This window comes from Lactuca saligna, chromosome 4 (assembly GCF_052625555.1).
Source record: "Lactuca saligna cultivar CGN05327 chromosome 4, ASM5262555v1, whole genome shotgun sequence".
Lineage (NCBI taxonomy): Eukaryota > Viridiplantae > Streptophyta > Magnoliopsida > Asterales > Asteraceae > Lactuca > Lactuca saligna.
The window spans coordinates 189,075,767-189,100,593 of record NC_136420.1 but is presented as its reverse complement, the minus strand read 5'-3'; the positions used below and the strand labels follow the sequence as shown (position 1 = coordinate 189,100,593).

The window sequence follows — 24,827 nt, the reverse complement described above, 5'->3', positions numbered from 1 at the left end:
TGACTAATTGGATACTTAAATGTATCATTACATGTTAAATAGGATTCGCGTGTGTGGTCAAGTCCTCACTTGACACTTAGCATCCTATACCGTCCATTCATCCGAATCGCCCACGACAGGTGAGTTCATACCCCTGAATTAACCTTTAAATGATTTTTAACTGCTTTTATAGGGGTGGAATACAAGTTGAACTGTATAGTTATTAGATAAATCGCATGTGATTAATAACTGTATAGCAAACTAGACTTTTGCATGTTAACTGTTTTAATCAGATTAAGATTTTCAAATCATGTTTTCAAATCTCGTTAAAGTATGAATATCTCCTTTTAGATCATTAAAGGTTATCCAAAGTTTTTCTAAAGTTCGTTTGTTAAAGAGACATCCAGTTGTAATGTCTTATTAAAGGTTTTCTTCACTTAAACTGTTTTATAAAAACCCTTTTCAAAGCTTGTTTTACGAAATGACATCAAGTCATAAATTTCTAAAGTATTATGGTTTTACGAAAGATTTCTTCTATGCTTTTATTTCTTAGATGCATGCCTATATTTGTATAGTTATATAAATAATGTTTAACGGACTTAAGAAGGCTAGTTCGCCCTATTTCATTTTCCTCGTTGGGATGTGGTCTGGTAGGTATTGGATATCCGTCTTAAGGTTGTTTAAACATTAATTATATATCATGTATACATGTATGGACATAAAAGCTCTCTCTCTCTCTCTCTCTCTCTCTCTCTCTCTCCCAGTCAATTCATCGCCTTGAGTAGTACAAACATTCTTCTATTATTCATGTTTCTAGAACCCTAGTAACTATTATAGGAATAGTTAGGAGACTTTATCTCTCTCTCTCTCTCTCTCTCTCTCTCTCTCTTTCGCTTTAGAATGTGACACACTATTTCCCTCTACGATGCTTCATTGCACCAACACCGTGTAACCAAAGTCTCCGGGAAGGAGAGCGAACATCATGTGTATAGATCTATACGGGACTGACACTCCCACACCTAGACTACTAGCTACAGTCCATGCCGGTAAGGCCCATGGCTGACATAATGCCACTACCTCTATGCATGACCTGGAGGGTCATTGGATACTCTATCGTCGATCAGCATGGTTACATACTAGTTCACATTCACCCTTTTGTTTTAGACTTTGCTAGCTGTATCGCTCATTCGATACTCTCTTGGAGTCTATGTTTTCTTTGTTTGAGTCAGCAGTGTTACTGCTGAGGTATATATATATATATATATATATATATATATATATATATATATATATATATATATATATATATATATATATATATATTATTTTCCCCTAGTATTTTCACTTGTAATTTTCTCATTACTCTTTTAAAGTCAATTCTGTATTTGGTAATGATAGTAATTTGGGGAAAACTACTCCTTAAAACATAAATCGGTTGGGTCTTGGTTGAAGACTGCTTTTATTTAGAAAATATAGGATTTTCTGGAAAAGACACTAATACACCGTAGATTCTAAACTATTATCTTTCATAAAGTTATTTTGAATAAAAATGGGTATTTATGCAAATGACACTAAATACTTATGGACTCACCAGCATTATAAAATGCTGATACTTGCTTTCAAAATAACTTGTATTCTCAGGTCAGCTATAGACAGGTACATCCCGGGAGCTTTTGCAAAGTCAGCCTAGAACCGATCTGAATCTACACTATTCCTTGTATTACTTTGATGTTGCTATGAAATGTAACTTATGTAAAACTATTACTATTAATGCAATGGTTGTTGTACTTTGATTACTATACTGCATATGTTGTGATACTTGACATGATGTCATCCACCCTAGAACGTTTCCGTCGTTCCGGTTTTGGGGTGTGGCAACATCCCTCCGCACCTAGACCCAATCAAGCTACCTGCATCTGACCCTCACACAAGCGGTCTCAAAGTGGTGTGTGAGGCTTAAGACGTGTCCCATTTATCCAATACAAGGAATACCATATGAAGACCCGTGATCAATCTATGATTCAATACTTATGACTCGGCGCTATGGTACTTGTAGGGATGAGAAGACAAGAGAGAACAAAAATGCATGAACTTAAACTAGAATGCATCTAAAAAGTATGAAAATTAGAAAAGAAAGAAACAAAATATACAATATTTTTGAAATTTTTATGAATGACCTAAATGACTACTCTAAATGCAACTATATACAACCTAAATGCAATAAAAAAAATAATACAAGATAAAGAATACCTCACCCCAAGATTAAAATTAAGCATTGTACTCAATGCTTAGGATGAGAGTAAGGAAGGATCATACAGGGATCAAGGTGGAGGAGGTCTGTGAGGGGGGTAACCGCCTTCGGGCCGAAAATGATACCAAAGGTCCTCCTTGTTGTTATTGGTGTGGGTCTACTGCTCCTCGATGCGGCGAATGGCGGATGTATTCCGATTGCCCTGGAGGCGCAATGAAGCAAGCTAACTGTAGATATCAAGAGGGAATTCGTGCTCAGGATCGGGATCATTGTGTTGCTGATAGGAGTGGTGCTCATGTTGTGGCTGAAAGTGTGATCCCGAGGGCTGATCATAATAAGGTGGTGGCAATTGTTGGATCAGGTGGTCAGAATGGTCTTCGGCCTCAAATGGACTACCAGCATTGGAATTATCGACTTGCATTTCATCATCATCATCATGTAACTCTTCAGGTAAGAACCAAGTTTCAGGGTCGCTGGTGGAAAACGCGGAGATGCTAGGATTAGGCAAGATGTAAACTGGTTCCTTGACATGATTGAGCCAAGAATAATGGTTAGGACGGGTAGGATGTGGTATCAGTAATTCCATTCGGGTGAGAGCGATGTAGTCAAGGAGGTAGAGAGGTGGGTCATCCACTGGCACATAATCAAAGTCGGGAAATTGAAGGCCCACACCTAAACCAACTATGGTAATGAGACCTCCAATGCAAATGTCGTCAGTAGCCTTCATGTGGATGCTGTCACATTTATCCAGGAAAAAGGTGGCGAAACCAGGCAAAGATGGAAGTTGAGAGGATCCGGTGGCCAATTCTCCTACAAGGATGAATGATGTAAGGATCTTTTTGTCGACTTGGATTTAAGTTTGGAAGACTTGTGATTTGAGTCCAAAACTCTACTTTGGGCATGCTCTTGAATTGAGTCCACTGATAACTATAGATGTCGGTGTTGTGGCTATCGTATGTTCCCATGATAGTGTTCAGGGTGTCGTCTGTGAGTTGGTGCTGTCGACCCTAGAGTTTAAATGTGATCACCTTCGCCGTGTTATACAATGCATAAGTGGAAAGAAACTCCAGTGTGGGTTGTTTGTACGTGCGCGCGGAAAGAGCGAGGAACTTGTGACATCCCCATTTTCACGTCCAGAAAAGACCGATTTTGTTTATGCTTTATAAAAATCAGAGTACTTCTTTTAATAAAAATGTTGCGGAATTTGTTCCCAGAAAAACATGATAAATATGTTATTAAAACATTTTCGAAGAAACGTATTTTATTCATTTCAAAACGTTTGAGATGTCATCATTAATACAGAAACATAAGCATAAACATAACTTACATTTATTTACACTAGTGATCTACATCTCTTTAAATCTCTCAGTGTAAAGTGACTTTGTATCCACACCTGTGATATAAATAAACTGAGTGGGTCAGGTTGGGAAACCTGGTTAGTACATAGGGTTTTCAACCCACAATAATATAATTATTATGTTTAAACAATCAAGCAGTTAAACCCAATTACCCATCCCCATTATCTTCTTTACTCTTAAGGATCTACCCTAAGAATCAGCTATTCATCGTTCATTCATTCCTAAGGATTATCCTAAGGAATCGGCACAAAGTCCATCATTGCCACGGTTTACACAACGACCACTAAGTCTGCATAGTTGCCAGGGTTTAGGGATCAAGTCTGCATGATCACCAAGGTTTAGGCATCAAGTCTGCATGATCACCAAGGTTTAGGCATCAAGTCTGCATGATCACCAGGGTTTAGGCATCAAGTCTGCATGATCACCAAGGTTTAGAGTACACCGGGTGAACACATCGTTCACAATACCTACAGGTTGCGAGCCTGCTAGTGTTCCACTGGACTGTCTAGAATAGTCCGTGGTTGTCATCCATACTCTGCTGAATGACGGGGCCATCATTTGGGAAGAAGGCTTCTCGCTTCGTCCACCTCTCACCCTCACCTCGTGGTCTATAACACCTCTCAACTCATCATTCAACTCATATTCCATCTATTATATCTACCCATGTTTACCCCAACATTATCGTAGATATAAAATACATATACAGGTTAAATCATTTAAAACATGTATAAAATCATTCATTTAGCATAGACAACAAGTACTCAGATAATATGCACACATAGCACGTAATTTACATAAAATACTTCATATCTATGTGTAAGATGAAAGTAACTATGCACTCACCTAAAAAGTGGTGACTCAGCACTCGGACAACGCTTCGATACTCTCAAAACAATTTCCTTCGATAAAACCTAGTACCAATACCACTAGGGTTTTAGTCTAACGATAACCGCGACAAATTAATTAGTCTGATTATTATTATTATTATTATATAAGCGTTAATAACACTCAATATAACTCATAATAATAGCCCAAATATTTATTTTAAGGACGTAATAATATTCCTATAATTATTTGAAAGCTATATTAAAAACTACGTAAGCGTAGCACACTTACAATCAATTTTATCGAAAACCGGAACTTAATTGGAGCAGTGTTTCGAAACCGAAAGACTCTTTTTCTCGGGATTCCGGGAGCCTCGGGGCTTCCTTAGGGTGCTAGGGGTTCACCTAGGCTTTATGGAGGGTTCAAAACCCTAGAGAGAGAAAGAAGTGAGAGAAGAAATGAAGAAAGGTGTGAAATTTTCGGAAGGGTTCGCACCCCTTTTTTTAGGTGCCAGCAGCCTCGGTTACGCTGGGCATACACCTTGGATAAGTTTGCCAGTCGAAGCCAGCTGTCTCGCATCATCGGATGGATCAGATCGAAGTTACACGTGGCGTAACTTCTTCGTACGCGGGGCGACATGTCACGATCCGAAGCGAGGTCTGATCAGCGATGGAGGGTCCAGATGTTGCCACGTCATCTCAGTTTCACAATTTTCCTTCTTGACTTCTAAAAATCACAACTTTCGCGTACGAGCTTCGTATTCGACGTTCTTTATATCCACACGAAGGTAGGAACGTACTCTACAACTTTTGTTTAGATACCATCGGCTAATTTTGACTCGATTTTAAATTTTATATTATTAACAGGCTGGGACAAGATTGGTCCATTAAATTCTCATAACTTCTTCATCCGACGTCCGTTTTCGCTCATATTTTTCTCGTTACGCTACTCTTAACGAGATCATCGATTCTCGTTTAGGTCGTATTGGCTGAAAACCACTTGATCTAATATTCGAATTTCGGGTTTTACACTGCTAATCTGAAACTTCAAAAAATCATAAGTTCTTCATACGAAGTCAGATTTGGGCGTTCTGTTTATCGTTGTTCTTAGTTTAACATATTCTACGACTTTAGTTTAGATCACTAAGGCTAAATCTTGTTCTATCGTAAATTCACTATTTACGCTTCCCGGTATCGTGCCGGTTCTGTCGCGAAACTTCAACGGGTCATAACTTCTTCGTTATAACTCAGATTTTGGTGTTCTTTATATGTACATAAACCTTGAGACATATTCTGCAACTTGGTTAAGATTATTTATTCTAAATAATCTTTTGTCAAAAAGTCGTTTTCGACCCCTATTGTCTCTAAATTGACTAGCTCGGATCTATGGGCGTTACAATTATCTTCCCATTAGGATGATTACGTCCCGGAATCATCAACGAAATAGGGTTCACATGATGAATCCATTTGTTATATATTCATCCTAAGTCATAACTTCGATGTTTCTTCGAACGAGTATCTAACTCTTAGACTCCTTGACTTCAGGCGGTGCTCGATCTTGCATACACTCTCTACTTCACGTTAGACTCCAAATTATGACCTTCAAGTCACAATGTCAATGCTCATTTGATATGAACTTAAGATAAGTTCTTTCATTACTACAATGGAACGATGTGTCATATTCTGATGACCTATCATCGTGTGATGCATTGCTTGGACTCATGTCGTTTAGAGTCAAATTCCAGAACATACTATATCTTCCTTCATGTTCTAATCACATCTTAAAAGGTAGCATTTCTAGCATCCATCGCGATACTTCTACTGATCGCTTTGATTAATTCTTCTATCTTAAGTTGGTGCTACATCGAACTCGGTTCTCTGTAACATACTTATCGTAGTCGGACTCAATTCGATATGACCACTTGGATCGGAATATCAACAATCTTCTTGGTCATAACCGAAACGATGGTAACGACATGCTTGAATAAAACAAAATCATTTACTAGCTTCTTGGTAACCTTGTGATTTTCCCTGATCCAAGTGTGAGTCCTGTGCTTCCGGTAGTATATGCATCTACTACCTTTCACACCTACTCATACTCGTCCCAAGTATTGTCTCGTAGTCCCCAAGTCACCATACAAGAAAACCACATAACAGTTTAACACATCAGATAACAAAACGAAGGTTTTATTATTCCTTGAAACTATTACATAGGTGTTTAAGTTCACCCTAGACTATGCCTCTAATAGGCTACATCATACGATACTATGGCTACTGCATAACTTGATCTTCGGGTATAAAGTCCTCATCCTTGATTCCTCGCATGGTTTTCTGGTTCACCGAGGATCATGTGAGATGCTCTTGGCCTTGGTGGTGTTTCTGGTCTTGCTGCTTTATTTTTCCTTAGGTAGTCTCTAGAAATATGCCCTTCTTTATTACATCCATAACACACCTTCTTGTTGGATGCACACTTGCTGGCGTAATGTCTTGTTTTTCCACATTTGTAGCAAGTCACCTCCTCGCTACATTTCCCAAAGTGCTTCTTTTTACACTTCTCGCACCACTTGGTTTCACCTCCTCCTCCTTCTTCAGTCTTTGAGAATTTCTTTTCCTCGTTGGATTTTGAAGATCCTTCATGCTTCCTTTTCTCACCAACTTCAGCTCTCTCTAGACCTTTTTCCCTAATCTGGGTCTCAACATTCCTGGTTTCCCAGATGGCTCCTTTCAAAGTGGTTGCTTACTTGATCATTGGTCCAAAGTCTGCTGGTAATCCATGGGCAAACTTATTGACCTTGGAGAGCTTAGTTGGAACTAGATAAGGAACAAGCTTCATTTTCTATGTAAAACTTTCAGCATACTTGATGACACTCATCTTTCCCTTCTTTAGATTCTGAAACTCGTTGTTGATCTCCAGACGATCCTGCTCAGAGCAGTACTGCATTTTTAATTGCACTAGAAAATCCTCCCATGACATATTACTCGCTTCTCCTTTGGGCATCAAATCGGCTAGTGGCTTCCACCAGCTTCGTACTCTAGATTTCAACAAAGGAACCGCAAGAGCAGTCTTCTGCCTGTTGCTACACTCGCAACTCTCAAACATCGTCTCCATCTCAGAGATCCAGTTCATGACTTCCACCGGCGTCGGGCTTCCAGATAGACTCGGTGGTTTGGACGCCATGAAATCCTTGTATTTGCATCCATATCCATCCTTTCCTCCATCCTGGTGGTTTTTCCTAACTATTGGTGGGTTGGCTTGACCAACAGTCCCACTGTAGTTTCCCTCCTCAGTCTGCCTTTCGTTCAACTCGGGCTGTTCGATCTGTATGGTTGCTTCCTCTCGATTTTGCTGGAGCAAACGTCTGGTTTCCTCCATTTGACGATCCAACATTGCCTGGATCATCGCTTGCACTCCGGCCATTGTTATTGGCTCAGCAGCGGCTACCACAACCGGTATTTGCTCAATCACTGGGGGTTGGTTTCGGTTCCCATTTGCATTTACGTTTCCGCTACGGGTCCTTGCCATCTTGATCTATACACTGAATAAGGTGAATCTAGATCTTTATTTACGATTGACATTTAAATCATCCTTATCACTCCGAAAATTTATATGCTAGTCCTAATATCGTATTCATACGTTTAGAATCCTAAACACATAAGTTTTCCAGATCCGGTCGGCAACAGACCATAGATCCGTTCAAACTATAGCATCATTTAGCACGTAAAAGCAATTTAGGCATCATTCCTAAAATAAGCTAGTGCTTGTGTCTATTTAGGTGTATTACCTAAATCTATTTGACACACTCCTCACAATCATCACTTAGCATTCTAAGTTTAAGTCTAGAAATAAATCCATATTCCTAGTTCGCTTAAACTAATGCTTTGATACCAACTGTGACATCGCCATTTTCACGGCCAGAAAAGACCGATTTTGTTTATGCTTTATAAAAATCAAAGTACTTCTTTTAATAAAAATGTTGCGGAATTCGTTCCCAGAAAAACATGATAAATACGTTATTAAAACATTTTCGAAGAAACATATTTTATTCATTTCAAAACGTTTGGGATGTCATCGTTAATACAGAAACATAAGCATAAACAGAACTTACATTTATTTACACTAGTGATCTACATCTCTTTAAATCTCTCAGTGTAAAGTGACTTTGTATCCACGCCTGTGATATAAATAAACTGAGTGGGTCAGCTTGGGAAACCTGGTGAGTACATAGGGTTTTCAACCCACAATAATATAATTATTATGTTTAAACAATCAAGCAATTAAACCTAATTACCCATCCCCATTATCTTCTTTACTCTTAAGGATCTACCCTAAGAATCAACTATTCCTCGTTCATTCATTCCTAAGGATTATCCTAAGGAATCGGCACAAAGTCCATCATTGCCACGGTTTACACAACGGCCACTAAGTCTGCATAGTCGCCAGGGTTTAGGCATCAAGTCTGCATGATCACCAAGGTTTAGGCATCAAGTCTGCAAGATCACCAGGGTTTAGGCATCAAGTCCGCATGATCACCAAGGTTTAGAGTACACCGGGTGAACACATCGTTCACAACACCTACAGGTTGCGAGCCTGCTAGTGTTCCACTGGACTGTCTAGAATAGTCTGTGGTTGTCATCCATACTCTGCTGAATGACGGGGCCATCATTTAGGAAAAAGGCTTCTCGCATCGTCCACCTTACACCCTCACCGTCCACCTCTCACCCTCACCTCGTGGTCTATAACACCTCTCAACTCATCATTCAACTCATATTCCATCTATTATATCTACCCATGTTTACCCCAACATTATCGTAGATATAAAATACATATACAGTTTAAATCATTTAAAACATGTATAAAATCGTTCATTTAGCATAGACAACAAGTACTCAGATAATATGCACACATAACACGTAATTTACATAAAATACTTCATATCTATGTGTAAGATGAAAGCAACTATGGACTCACCTAAAAAGTGTTGACTCAGCACTCGGACAGCGCTTCGATACTCTCAAAACAATTTCCTTCGATAAAACCTAGTACCAATACCACTAGGGTTTAGTCTAACGATAACCGCGACAAATTAATTAGTCTGATTATTATTATTATTATTATATAAGCGTTAATAACACTCAATATAACTCATAATAATAGCCCAAATATTTATTTTAAGGACGTAATAATATTCCTATAATTATTTGAAAGCTATATTAAAAACTACGTAAGCGTAGCACACTTACAATCAATTTTATCGAAAACCGGAACTTAATTGGAGCAGTGTTTCGAAACCGAAAGACTCTTTTTCTCGGGATTCCGGGAGCCTCGGGGCTTCCTTAGGGTGCTAGGGGTTCACCTAGACTTTATGGAGGGTTCAAAACCCTAGAGAGAGAAAGTAGTGAGAGAAGAAATGAAGAAAGGTGTGAAATTTTCGGAAGGGTTCGCACCCCTTTTTATAGGTGCCAGCAGCCTCGGTTACGCTGGGCGTACACCTTGGATAAGGTTGCCAGCCGAAGCCAGCTGTCTAGCATCGTCGGATGGATCAGACCGAAGTTACGCGGGGCGTAACTTTTTCGTACGCGGGGCGTAATAGCGAGGGGCGATGTGTCAAGATCTGAAGCGAGGTCTGATCAGCGATGGAGGGTCCAGATGTTGCCACGTCATCTCAGTTTCGCAATTTTCCTTCTTGAATTCTAAAAATCACAACTTTCACGTACGAGCTCCGTTTTCGACGTTCTTTATATCCACGCGAAGGTGGGAACGTACTCTACAACTTTCGTTTAGACTCCATCGGCTAATTTTGACTCGATTTTAAATTTTATATTATTAACAGGCCGGGACAGGATTGGTCCATTAAATTCTCATAACTTCTTCATCCGACGTCCGTTTTCGCCCATATTTTTCTCGTTACGCTACTCTTAACGAGATATTCGATTCTCGTTTAGGTCGTGTTGGCTGAAAACCACTTGATCTAATATTCGAATTTCGAAACTTCGAAAAATCATAACTATTTCATACAGAGTTAGATTTGGGCGTTCTTTTTATCGATGTTCTTAGTTTAACATATTCTACGAATTTAGTTTAGATTGCTAAGGCTAAATCTCGCTCTATCATAAATTCACTATTTACGCTTCCCAGTATCGTGCCAATTCCGTCGCGAAACTTCAACGGGTCATAACTTCTTCGTTATAACTCGGATTTCGGTGTTCTTTATATGTACGGAAACCTTGAGACATATTCTACAACTTGGTTAAGATTATTTATTCTAAATAATCTTTTGTCAAAAAGTCGTTTTCGACCCCTATTGCCTCTAAATTGACTAGCCCGGATCTACGGGCGTTACAAAACTTGTGCCAACCGATGTTGAAGAACATTTGTTATAGACAATTGTCACGGCCAAGTTGCATCATGGAATCTTGGTGGTAAAATTTGGTGGCTCGAATTGTTTGATTTGCACGCTAGTGAGGACAATGTTACCCTCACGATCGATATTCTCAGTTGACACTTTTTTTTTTGGATCGCGAGGATGAAGCCTCACAGGAAGAACCATGAGTTGTGTGAATGGTTTTGTCCCTTGCCATTGCACCTGCCAATATAACCTAATAAACACAAAAACTTGGCCAAAATTATCCCTCACAATTGCCTCACACAAATCCAATCAATTCAAATAACAAGAATATAAACTGGACAAATATTCCAAACTTGCAATTTGGCACAATTCGATGCTATCCAATCAATTCAAAGCAAATTAAGTCTAATTCTAATCAACATAATGCATAGCACAAGCTTATGAAATTAGAAATTGAATGAAAAAGAATTAATAGAAATGTACCAATTTTGAGTGCCAAAACCCGAAAGAAATCCGCTACAACCACACCCCAAGCTTGAATTTGACCCGCAAGATTGAATCTTTTGAAACTCCGGTGAGAAACAAAAATTTCGAAATTTTTGGTCAAAATGAGTGGCGGTGACAGACGGTGGCCGACAGCGGAGCTAGGTTTTCCGACTACAAGATATTCCCAAATTAACAGTAGATCGACATCTGTAGGTGTGTTTGGTGAAGATTTCCCCAATAAAAGTTTGAATTTGATGGATGTTGGTGGCGGGATGGAGGTTATTCAGTTTTCCGGAGAGCACGGGAATGACAGTGTCGGGAGGTTTTTACTGGTGAAGAAAGGTAGTGGTATGGTCGGAATTTTGTGGGGAATAGGGTGGAGCGGAAGCGCCGGTGATAGCAGCAAGGAAGACGACAATGGTGGGTGGTTGCACTTTTACGGCGACGAAAGGGAGGGGTTGTTGGCGGTTGGGTTGGCTAGGGAGATGAGGGTGGGAGACGACAACATGGTGGCGAGTTTGGCAGTATCGATCGGCGATGTTGACTAGATGCGGCGATAGGCGGCAGACGTGATGGACTCGCTGTGGCTATTGTTCGTTTGAAGACGGGAGGCACAAGGGGGGAAGGGGGTACGACGGGTTAATGGGGTATAAGGTTAGTGGTATGAATGGGCTGGGTCCGGTTTTGGGTCACGCTGGGTTATCGTGTAGTTGGGTGGGCCACATACGGTTAAGGGCGGGTTATTGGGCGGGGAGTAGGCCGTATATGGATAGTATGTGCTGGTATAATGGTCGCAAGGGAAGTGATAAGTTGGTCTTGGTCGTGCAAGTGATTACGAGGGTGAAGGCTAGCCGCGCAAGTGGTTGCGAGGGTGGATATTCAGGTCACGCAGAGCCTACGCGGGTGGGCTTCAGCCGCGCGCACATCACAGATTGCATCCCATGTGGGGGTAATTGGGACTCAGATTTGCGCGGCTGGGGGTTGGTCGCGGAACGGCTACGCGGGTACCCACGCAAAGTGTAGATATTTTGCATTTTTCAAACTTCACCAAGATCATTGCTAGACTTAAATATGCTTATTTTTAGGCCAACTTCAAGCTTAGAATCACCCAAAACTTTAAGCAGATATTATTTATTTACAATTCATTTGTTTAACATCTTTGCCAAGTCATAGCTCCGCTTCCGTCAACCTTCGTAATTCGGATTTTCCAGTGTTATGTGGTCAAATTCTCCTATGTCAAAGCCTTCATAAAATGGTTTCAAGCGATGCCCATTCACTTTGAATATTTGAATTGTTTCCAAACTTTTAATTTCAACCATACCGTGATCAAACACTTTTATAACAATAAAAGGTCCGTGCCATCGAGATCGCAACTTTCCCGGGAATAGCTTTAAGCATGAATGATAAAGGAGAACTTTTTGCCCTGAAATAAAATGCTTACGAGTGATGTGCTTGTCATGAAATGCTTTCGTCTTATCTTTGTAGATGCTTGCGTTTTCATAAGACTCGTTCCTCAACTCTTATATTTCTTGAAGTTGCATTTTTTGGTGCTTTCCACTTTCTTCAAGATTGAAATTTCATTTTTTAACCGCCCAATATGCCTTGTGTTCTAATTCCACCGGTAAATGATACGACTTTCCATAGACGAGGCGGAATGGAGACATACCAATTAGAGTTTTGTAGGCGGTCCGATACGCCCATAATGCATCTTCTAACTTCAAGCTCCAATCTTTTCGTGAAGTGTTGACCGTCTTTTCAAGAATTTGTTTGACTTCTCGATTTGACACTTCGGCTTGGCCGTTTGTTTGCGGATGATAAGCGGTTGATATCCAGTGTATGATACCATATCTCTTCATCATAGCTTCCATCATTTTATTGCAAAAATGAGTGTCCCTATCACTTACCAAGGCTCGTGGTACACCAAATCTTGCAAAAATGTTTGCCTTCAAAAAGTCAATTACAGTTTTAGAATCATCATGCCTTGTAGCCTTTGCTTCAACCCAATTGGAGACGTAATCAACCGCTAAGAGAATATAAGTATAACCGAAAGAAACGGGGAATGAGCCTATGAAGTCAATTCCCCATACATCAAAGATTTCACAAATGAGAATAGGGCTTTGAATCATTTCGTTCTTCATGGATATGGTGCCCATTCTTTGACATCTATCACAACTCTTGCAAAATAGATAAGTATCTCTTGACATTGTAGGCCAATAGAGTCCACATTCGAGCACCTTTCGCATAGTTTTGTTTTGACCAAAATGTCCTCCGCATGGATACTCGTGGCAAAACTTCAAGATAGATTCAACCTCATTTTGGTGAACACACCTCTGTATTAGTTGATTCGGACAATGCTTCCGAAGATAAGGGTCGTCCCATATGTAGTATTTGGAATCACTCTTTAACTTAGCCTTTTGGTGCTTGCTAAACGAGTGGGGAATTTCTTTCGTAACCAAGTAATTCACAATATGTAGTATTTGGAATCACTCTTTAACTTAGCCTTTTAGTGTTTGAAATGTAGAGGAGGTGTTCATCCGGGAAGTTAGGGCGGGCCCATTATACTCATTGGACAGGGCTCATTATATACTATGTATGTTGGTATGCGGTATCTTGGGGAACTCACTAAGCTTAATGCTTACGGTTTTCAGTTTATGTTTCAGGTACTTCCGGTTCCAAGGGGAAGAGCTCGGGAAGACTACATCACACACACCACATGGATTCCGCACTTGATATTTCACTCTGAATTTATGATATTTGATGCACTTGTTTTATTTGGGATGTATGGATGATGTTGGAATACTGTCTTACTTAAATTAAAAATGAAATTTTTGGGTTCATATTTTTGGGACGTTATAATGCTATAAGCGTATACCATTTGCAAGTGAGGAAGTCCCAATGGAAGAGATGGGAATGGTATTACCATTTCCAAATGACAACGAGGAATCACCACTAAAAGGCTCGAGTTAAGAGACTGAACCCGAGGAGGACACCATATGATTGGAGGAACTGAAATCAACATACCAATTCGGACCAGAATTATTCATGTGACAATCCGCAAGAAAAAGCTTTAGCAAGATCTACATCGGTGGTGAGTGGTTGGTTTAGAAACAAAGCTAGTTGAGGACAAGCGCTTCCATAGTGGCTATTTTAACAGAATAGTTGATAGTGAAGAGTGTGGCGACCATGACCACGACCACCGTGAAATCTAGTACCCCTCTCCCACGATCCGAGGAGGGGGCTGCACGAGTTGAGAAAGCCATGGGAGTGGGGGCTGATCCGTGAATGGATTTGAGGAAGATTTCATGTCCCTCGCCTTAGGCAAGCAAGTCACGAAAATTATAGGGAGCATGCAAGGCACAAATAGCCATGAAGAATGTCTCAAATAAAGAATCAAGACCACAGAGAAACGAATGGGTCTTTTTCGGACTTATCAATTGCATGCCAATAATTTCTAGTTGGTCACAAAGACTTTTAAACTATCGACCAAAAACTGAAACGATAGAAATTCCGTTGTTGAGATGATGAAGGTGATTGCTTAAATTCTGAACACGCTCCAAAGAAGAATTTCCATAAGCAACTTTGAGAGTAGGCCAAATATCATGGGCGGTGGCAAGACCTACAACCTCCGAGAATGCCTCCTCCGTGAGCGATGCTTGGAGAAGAATAACGACACGTTAATCGGCGACAAGCCACTTCATAAGATCCAGATTCACAATCGGCTTGTTATCAACCAAAATTTGGGATGGCAAGGCTAAAGAACGTGACATGGTGTTCATGGGAAGGATGGAGTCATGGGAGGAAGAAGAACGTGACAATGTAAAGGATGACGAAAGGAGAAGAAAAATGTGAGGAAGAGGAAGAGGAATAGAAGGGAAGGAAAAGATGAAGGAGTTAGGCTCTTGATACCATGAGATAAACGAATCTCCATGCCAATGGTCTTGGAAGTAATGAATTATATAGGAAAAAAATATTACAAGTACGCCCCTTATAACGAATAAAGAATACAATAAAGACTAAAACATTTACATGTATCTAATATGGAGTTTTAGAGAAGACAAAAAGATAGAAATTCAAGTCTTAACCTAAACGGCCAAATCATTTCCATATTACAAAGTGAGTTAACTAAAAAATATCTTTTAGATATTGTTTTGGTTTTGGTCTTTTTAATTTATTTAAAGAATTAAAAAGACTTGCATATAAATAAATATGCTATTTCGAGTTGAAATTCTCCACCATAATCTTACTTATTTACTTTAAGTCGTTGTGTCATGTCAACTAATTTACTTAAATAAGTTAATATCTCTAACCCAAATCTGTTTATTTCGTATTCGTCTAGCGTGTTTTGTCAATTTTTGTCACCTCGAGAAATCTGTTTATTTCGTATTCGTCTAGCGTGTTTTGTCAATTTTTGTCACCTCGAGGTAAAGACTCCTTAGCTTTTAGTTAGATGGATTAACCACTCTTGGTGTTTAGAATTGAAACTTGATAAATGGAACCTATTTGTAGAACGCCTTCAACCTTTTTGTTCTTAAATTCATTTAATTGTGCATATGTTTGAATTTACGGTATTGATTCAGATACCTTGAAATTAATTATAGGGTTTTAAGGGTTGACAGAGAATGCTAGTCATCAGAAATTTATGATATTTCTTGAACGATCCTAGGGCGTTGGATTGATGGTCGATGAAAGAGGAGATGGACCGAAGCTGTGAATTGTTTGTAAAAAAAAGGTCCTAGTCTCCCGTTCTTTGTTTTTCTTAAATGCATTACTCTGAATTATGGTTCACACATGCTTTAAAATAGTATAAAAAAGGAAAATACTTAGAATTTTTTTTTTTTTTTTTTTTTTTTTTTGTTTTATATTTTGGCCTCACATAATAATCGAGTAAGTATTTATATTTTTTTATTAGCAACCAACACCAAAAAACTTTCAATTGCTTAAGAATTTGTCATTTTACCGATAAACATATTAATGATAAAATATGAGGGCTTCTTAATAAATAAGGTCATTTAAAGGTTTTACAAAAAAATATATAATTTTTGTATCTTAATATAATATTTTTTGTGTGACAAAGTTATTTTACTATTATCTTATTATATTTTTATTTTATGTGACACAAACTTATCTTGCTATTATTTATACAGATGACATTATTTTATAATATATATATACATATATATATATATATATATATATATATATATATATATATATATATATATATATATATATATATATATATATATATATATTAAAATACAAATAATAATTATCTTTTTAAAAAAAAAACAATTAGTATTGGTGAATTTGAGATCATGTTCATATTAGCAAACAATCATTCGATCAGCAAACAATCATTCGATCTCACTCAGGGAAAATGATCTTGGTCATGATAGGTTTATTTTAGTAAATTTAGGTAAGATTGTAGGATTAGATCGTAAGATCATATGATTGAACATAAGATCGTTAATATTTATCTACAAAAAATGTAATATTTATTTTGGACTAGCATTACAAGAATCAGAGCATGTACCGACGACACTTTTTAATCCTATGCCGACTACAAGTTGTTGGGATATGCTATACTAGTGACACGTCGTCTCATAGCTTTTGCGGCATATGTGAAAATTGTCGTCTGAATAGGTAGCCCATATACCAACAACATGCCGTCATAAGTTCCGTCGGGAATGATTTTCGATAATAATAAAGGTTTTATTAATTATTCTTACCAACGGCATGTCGTCATAATAATCTAAATCTATAACGACAACATTTCGTCGGGATAGATGGGATCTATAGCGACGACATGTTGTCGCCTATGTTTGTAACCGTATTCAACCAAAGAGTTATATCTACGACATGTCGGCATATGTCCAAACTGTTGATAGTGCTCGTCTCTTGTGGATGAATTTCTAGAAATTGAACCACAAAACACTGAAAATTGAACCTAAAATGTGTGAAATCAGCAAAAGTATAATGGATGAAGTTTACCGGTGAAAGGCGGTGATATCGCATCGGAAAAACAGTTGTCGGTCGAGAACATTTTTGGATGGTTCTTTGTACGCGTGATTATGAATGACGAGGGTTTAGTGCACCGAAGACGTTCGCACCATAAGTCGACAACAAGTCCTCGATATAGGGTTAATGAAAACGACGTCGTTTGCTCTTTCTCGCAAATAAAAAAAATAATTAAAAATAATTATCTATGCTGACACGATTCGTCATCGGGATACATTTAATGCAGATTTCCACATGTTATGCCAATGACTTTTCATCGATACAACTTTCCCAAAAAAAAACAATGATATTTTTTTTTCTGCAACACAATATTTAAATAAATAAAAATTATATATACCGATGACGTGTCATCGGTATAGGTTTAAAGAAAACCGAGTAACTGCTTTTCGTTCTCGCCCAAGCTATGGCAACGACGTTTTGTCAGCATAGATTTTCAGGTCGAAGATAGTTTGTCAACCTTGTACCGACAACTTGTCGTGGACATAATTGCATTTGTAGCGACAACAAGTGTCGTCGGCATACGTGTAATAGCTACAAGGTATTATTCTTGTAGTGTAACTAAGTGCATCCGATATGAATACTAAAAAAACCATTTTGAACTTTTTATTATTAAACGATGTGATGTTTTTCATATTTTTGGTAGGATTTATGACTCCAAATCAAACTTATGACCCTGATCCTGCCATGACGAATTTGAAAAGCGGTAATCGATCATATATGAAGCCGATCTTATGCCTTAAATGATATCATTTGTCTAGAAAGCTATAAAAGCAATAATTTTTAAAAGAAAAAAACAATTTTCGTATCCATTAAAGAGAATATCATAATATTAAATTAAATTAAAATAATAAAATCTGTCAAACATAAAAAAAGATATGCTAAGATAATATTTAAAAAATCAAAAAGGAATATTTTTTTAGAAAATTAAAAAGCTAATATATAAGTATTTTAAAAAAGTGAAATATCCAAACCCAAATTATTGTTTTAATAAAAATTACTAAATTGTTACATTTTGGTTCTTTTCTTCAGGTTAGCCTTCTCACAACAGGTCACTTCGTCGGACCATCCTCTTCCGCCATAGCTCACTTCACCGGACCACCATACCATCAATTTTCCACCTCTCAAGATCCCAAAGACCTCACCATCATGATAACCTTAACGCTTCTCCATTACCACCATACCCCTGTACACCGTATCCCTCCATTCTAACCTCCACTTTCAATAGAACCAACCATTACCACCCATCATCACCACCTCTGCAATCCATACAAACAAGAAGTCAAGGAGGGTGGAATCTTGTGCAAGTTTTGGAAGATAGAGGCAATTCTGCCTTTGTCACTACACCAGCATGCAGGCCACCCCCACGAACCCTAGCTCCGCAACCATCAGGCCACTAACAAGCCATCTTTGTCATTCTTGGCCATCAAACACCTCTACATACCACCACAGATCAACAACATCAATAGCTTCATCCTTGTGAATCCAGAAAAAGAAATAAGAAATAAGGGAGTCGAACGGTGGCGGTCCCGTCGAAGTTAGATGGCTGGAAGCGGCGGAGGCCATCTCCGGCAAACCTTCACCTGCTGAAAAAAAGATCAAATTGAAAGTGTTAGTTGGTTTTCAGGAATTTTTTATAAGAAAAAAAAACATTAATTTGAGATAATTTCATAAACTTGCCAAAAAGTTTCCAACAATACTAAAGATTTCCCCTAAAAAAAACCCTTCAATTTTAATCATATTTATGAAAAAACATTCATATTTCGTTAGCGACCAGAAAATGACATATTCATGAACATTTATAAGGTCTTTTTGGGCTCAATTGCTAATGAAAAAATATAAAATCTTAATTCAATAAGAGCCCAAATATAATATATAAGATAAATATAAATTTAACCCTACGATCATAAAGTCATAAATACCCACAACCGTGAAATTTGTGTGATTGAGGCGTTGGCTACTGTTGATATCTCTGGATCTGGTAAATTCTTGTATTAATTTGTTGTAGCTTTTTCTTATATTAATTTTCGATTTTGAGGTATGAATTAATTATGCGATGTTGGTGTTTTTTATTGGACGTTAGGTATGAATCAAAAAGCGAGGAGACGCAGTCCAAGACTAGAAGATGTTCCGGAATTGATGCACGGTATACAATCTCGGTTGTCGTTAAGAGAAGCGGCCTGCACCAGTGTCCTGTCCAAGTCGTGGCTACACGCTTGGTCCACCATCCCTAACCTCAGGTTTCATATACAGGACAAGATGAAGTTGGTAGACATGGAGCGCACTCTGATAAGGTATTTCGATAACAACATACCATTCCAAAGGTTTGAGCTTGACATCGATATCAAGAACCAGGAGGCGGCTTCTCTTACAGAAAAATGGATCCGAAGTGTGGCAACCAAAACTTGTCTTAAAGAGCTTTCCCTCACAATCTGTCCTTCCGGTGCCTCCCTGGATTTGCCAGCGGAGATACTCTCAGGTAAAAACCTAACTAAGATCAGAGTATCAGCTGCCAATTCCGCTGTTCGGATGACGACTAACCGTCATCCAGAATGTGTGTCCCTACGAGAACTGCACTTGTCTCGCGTGCGCATAAGTGAAGAGCTACTCCATGCCATATTTTCTTCTTGTAGCTTGCTCAAGAAGATAGAGCTTATAGTATGTTCAAAGGACCTCAAGACCATCAAGGTTAAAAACCTTCCGTGTCTTTCCCATTTACAAATAGTTACTTCGGATAGAGGCTCTACTGCTTTTGAAATCAGTCATGTCCAAAATCTCAGATTTTTCGGCTGCAATGTGCGTATCATGAATCGAGTGCATAAACGTAGAGGACCATTGATCAACAGTCATTCAATATCACTAGGAAGCAGCGTCACAGACTTAACTTTAGGTGGCGGTATGATCAGGGATAATGATTCTCTAGACATGATCAATAAATTGGGATTACCTTTTCTCAAAAGTTTGACCCTTGATATGGCATGTTGGGCGTTAGGGAGTTTTCATTTCACATCTACATCCATCAACAGATTTTCGATGCTCGGATGCTCATCCAAGCTTTTGGACATGGTACATGTTACTGCTCCAAAATTACTTTTTTTCTCTTTAACTGGCAAAATAATCCCTAGTCTCTTGTTTCCATACTCTAATCTCGAGCAAATTGAGTTTCGGATGGGACTTCACATGGACGAGCTGGATGCTTCTTTTTTCCTTAAGATGAGGGAAGCGTTCATGTTATCACGCAAGTGCAAAGTTATTATAACAACCTTCAACTATAACGTGCCATTGCCATTGGAGATCAACATCGATGATCTAAGAACAAGACTCCTCTTTCCTCCTGCTATCAACGTGCAACAAGTGTTGTTCAAAACCATTGGGGATGAATGCACGTGGGAGCGCTCCCAGTTTTTTGATGCATTTTTTGAGATTTGCCATCCTGACCACATATCTATATGGCCAGACTCCATGTTAAAACATAATAATCACTTTTGCAAGTTCATGTTGAGAGAGGTCTTGGAGAGAAACAAGAATAAGCCAGCCACAACATCATATTGGCCTAGTTACCTGAAAAATGTTCAAATAAAACAACCTCATAATCGAGAATGGGAAACCCTAACCGATTCCCACACAAGCTTTCTAGAAGGACTGACTCCTGAATTCAGGCTAACATGGTGTTAACGCTTGAATCATATCTCATGTTTTACTTTACCATTACATCTCTTATCTATTTCTAATAGTTTTTGTAAGGTATACTAGTGATGTATCCAAAAAATACTGTGTCGGTGATCAGTTTATTTTGATGGAGTATGTTACAGTTTTGGTTAAGAGTAAAAGTATGTTAATGTTTTAGTTAAAATTGAAGTGTTTTTAAGTCGTGAATTAAAAATAAATTTTTTTTACAATCTTGGTTAAAAATGAAATTATGTTAATGTTTTAAGTTGAAAATAATAATGTGCTGTGAATTAAAAATAAAAATATTTTGTGGTTTTGTATTGCAACGGAAAGTAATTTGTTGTTTTATGTTTAAAACAGTTCAAGAAACAAATAGATGACATGAATAACATGTTTAATTTAACTAACTATTAAAAATTTATTATTATTTATCAATATATTTGAAAAATAATAATAATTAGAAAGGTTAGAAATATATATATATATATATATATATATATATATATATATATATATATATATATATATATATATATATATATATATATATATATTAGACGGTATATTTACTTATGAATATTATATGATATTTTCATATGTGAACATTATATAGTATTACATGGTATATCACATGAAAATAGTACATAGTATATTCACTTGTGAATATTAGATCGTATGTTCACTTATGAATAATAGTTGGTATATTCATATGTGAATATTGCACAGTATATTCATATATGAATATTACAATGTGTTTTTAGAAATATATATAATTTTTATATGTTATTCACATATGAATAACATACAGACTTGCATATTTGTTTTGTGTTTTAATAATCACATATTCATTTAGGTGAGAAAACATACTCATATGTGAATATAACGTGGTAATTTAGTTTATGCATTTCATCAAACAGTTGGAGTGTATACAAGTTAACTTTTTTAAAAATGCGATAAATATGATACTTTGACTACTTAAATCTTAGAAAATAGTAGATTGGTAGAGGTGACGGTGGTATAAATAACAGTGGTGATAGTGGTGGGATCGGCTGGTGTCAAAGATGGTGGTAATGGTGGTGGCGGCAGCAGTTATGGTGGCGGGGGAGAAAGTAACAGGCGACATTGTATAATCATTTATATTATACTAGGACTGTCGTGTTGGTACATCGGAGGGATAGAGTAACAGATGTGAAATACGTTGTTGAGATTGAATCTCAAAATCTCTATTTTATTTTTAATATCAACGGAACCTACCTATCGACCAACCTATATATATATATATATATATATATATATATATATATATATATATATATATATATATATATATATATATATATATATATATATATATATATATATATATATATATATATGGCTAGGTTCATATGTTACTAACATATATTGTGTGTTTAAAGCACAAATCTCGACCAATGGAATTAATGGAATCAATGGTCATTATATGAGAGTCTATGATATTACAATAGGGTAATATGTACCAAATAATCACACAATAAGAATATTTTTGTCAATTAATCTATATTAAAAAAAGGAAAATTTTGGATTTTAAAGAATAATTAATTTCCTCCTTTTTTAAAATACATTTTCTTTTTAAATCAGTTCAAATTTAAAATTCGATTTTATTTTGTTAGAATGGCAAAATGGCAACAATAAACTAGTAAAGATATTTTCGATTTTATTTTTGCAGAATATAGTTCCAATTCACATATTTTTGATAATGAACCTGATTTAAAAATTCTACACATTCTTCATATACATCCAAGTCAGAATGAGGGTCTATTATTTTATTTCTTAATATACATCCGAACCTAAGTACAAATTCGTACATATTCTTATAGACTAACAGCCTTTTACATTTCAATATAGTTGTACATATTCTAATAACATATCATCAAAAAATGAAAATAAATCTTAAAAAATAGCATTCTTAAATGTATTGTAACGCCCGTAGATTCGGGCTAGTCAATTTAGAGATAATAAGGGTCAAAAATGACTTTTCGATAAAAGATTATTTAGAATAAACTAAATAATCTTAACCAAGTTATAGAATATGTTTCAAGGGTTACATACATATAAAGAACGTCGAAAATGAAACTCGTATGTTAAAGATATAGACGAAATTTAGTCTATACTCTTCAAGCGCGGCGAATTTGAATACAGTTTTGTAAATCTGAACTACAATGAGAAATAGCCGACAGGGTCTAAATGAAAGTTGTAGTACTTGTAAATATCAACGCGTGGATATAAATAACATAGAAAATGGAGCTCGTACGTGGAAGATACGAACGAAGCTTAGGGGCTACTCTACGATAAAATCCCTATAAATAGAGGATGAATCCTTCATATTTTCTTCATACCATAACCTCTCTTTCTCTCTCTAACTTCTCTCTAGACTCCCTAAACACCTACCAAGTCTAGGGAACCTCCCTAGCATGAGAAGGAAGCTCTGGAGCGTCGGACGGCTCCGAGAAGAAAAGCTTTCGGCTCGGAAACGCTGCTCCAGCGAAGCCCGATTTTTAATAAAAAACCCGATGTATGTGAGCTAGGCATACACTATCTCTAATATAGCTTTTATTTAAAATATAGTAATGTTATTAGGACCTTATAATAATTATTTGGGCTATTATTATGAGTTATATAAGTGTCGTTATAATATCTTTTTAACCACTCGAGGTACGGGGAATCTAGTTTAAAGGGTCGCATAGGGTTGTTGGATTTCAGAAGTGCTATATGCCAAAATGGTCCTGCCCTCCAATGTTTTATGTCTGGCCCCTGTCTGTACATAGTGTGTGAAGAGTATTGTTTAATGCTTATATAATAGTAATAATAGCTAGACTATTAATTAGTCTCGGTAAAAGGTTAGACTAAACTCTAGTGGTAATGGTACTTGTAACAACCCGGAAATTTTGCTTTGAAAGCTCAGTCAGTTAACTCAACTCAATGACAGAATCACTCCTGCTAACATTTGGCATTGTTTAGAGCCTGTTTGAGTGTTCTGAGCCCAATACACTAAAGGAATGAGTGCTAGGAAGTACCAGCTAGAACCACTGAACAATGATCAAGCCTAAATCACTAACACCATGAGTTCACGGCCACCACATTGGACTTTATGGCCGTAAAATCCATGTGGGCCGTAAAATCACCCTATATATTCAAGTCTTGGCCATTTCTGTAACAGCTCGAAATCCAGGTACCCTTTTATTTAGCCAGTGATCTTTAATTCGTGTCTTTTAGGGTTTTGCATGATGTACGAGTACGCTGGGCGTACAAGGAGTACGTTGCAAGTACTTGCACGCTCCATTTAAACGCGTCTTCCCTCAGGTACATTGGGCGAACCCAAGGTTACGCTGGGCGTAACCGGTCCATAATCAAAAACCCTAATTATTGGGTTTGCTATAAAAGAAATATGTTGGCTCGACACCTCAGCCACCATCCCTCAGAAAGAAACCCTAAGAGAGTGTTTATTCATTCCTAGCCCATTTGTGAGTGTTCTAAGCTTGGTGGTGTCATTTCAAGGTAGCAAAGGAGAAGAAGAGTCCATTGGGAGGGCTAGAAGTTGGTGTTCAAGTGTAGATCCGAGGTTTGCAAAGGTTGGAGCTTCATTCTAAGGTAAAAAGTTCGGATCTTGACTTATAGTTCTTGTGGTATGCTTTATGGACCATTTTCTAGGGTTTTGGTCCCAAAGGTGGAGACTTTATGAGCAAATGGTCTCCATTAGCTTAGATCCATCATATTTGTGGTCCATTTCAGTTGTAGATTCATAGAAATGTAATCTTGGACGTGAATGTTTAGCCATGCATGAGATCTATATCCTTGAGTTGAAATGGAAAGGTGTTAAGGAGTGTAAGAGCCTTTACAGCCATGCCAAGGCTTAAAG

General features: G+C 37.5%; 1 protein-coding gene across 1 annotated transcript; it reads left to right on the top strand.

The window, feature by feature from the left end:
* The first annotated feature begins 19,065 nt into the window (after positions 1-19,065).
* Positions 19,066-21,159, top strand: LOC145038980 (F-box/FBD/LRR-repeat protein At1g16930-like). Its single transcript, XM_078987160.1, has 2 exons — positions 19,066-19,241; positions 19,344-21,159. The coding sequence occupies exon 2, from the start codon at positions 19,346-19,348 to the stop codon at positions 20,933-20,935; it is 1,590 nt and encodes a 529-aa protein (XP_078843286.1). The 5' UTR covers positions 19,066-19,241; positions 19,344-19,345; the 3' UTR covers positions 20,936-21,159.
* The last annotated feature ends 3,668 nt before the right edge of the window (positions 21,160-24,827 follow it).

Bases quoted from the DNA above. Each gene is read 5' to 3' on its own strand.
- LOC145038980 (XM_078987160.1), top strand. From the start codon at position 19,346: ATGAATCAAAAAGCGAGGAGACGCAGTCCAAGACTAGAAGATGTTCCG.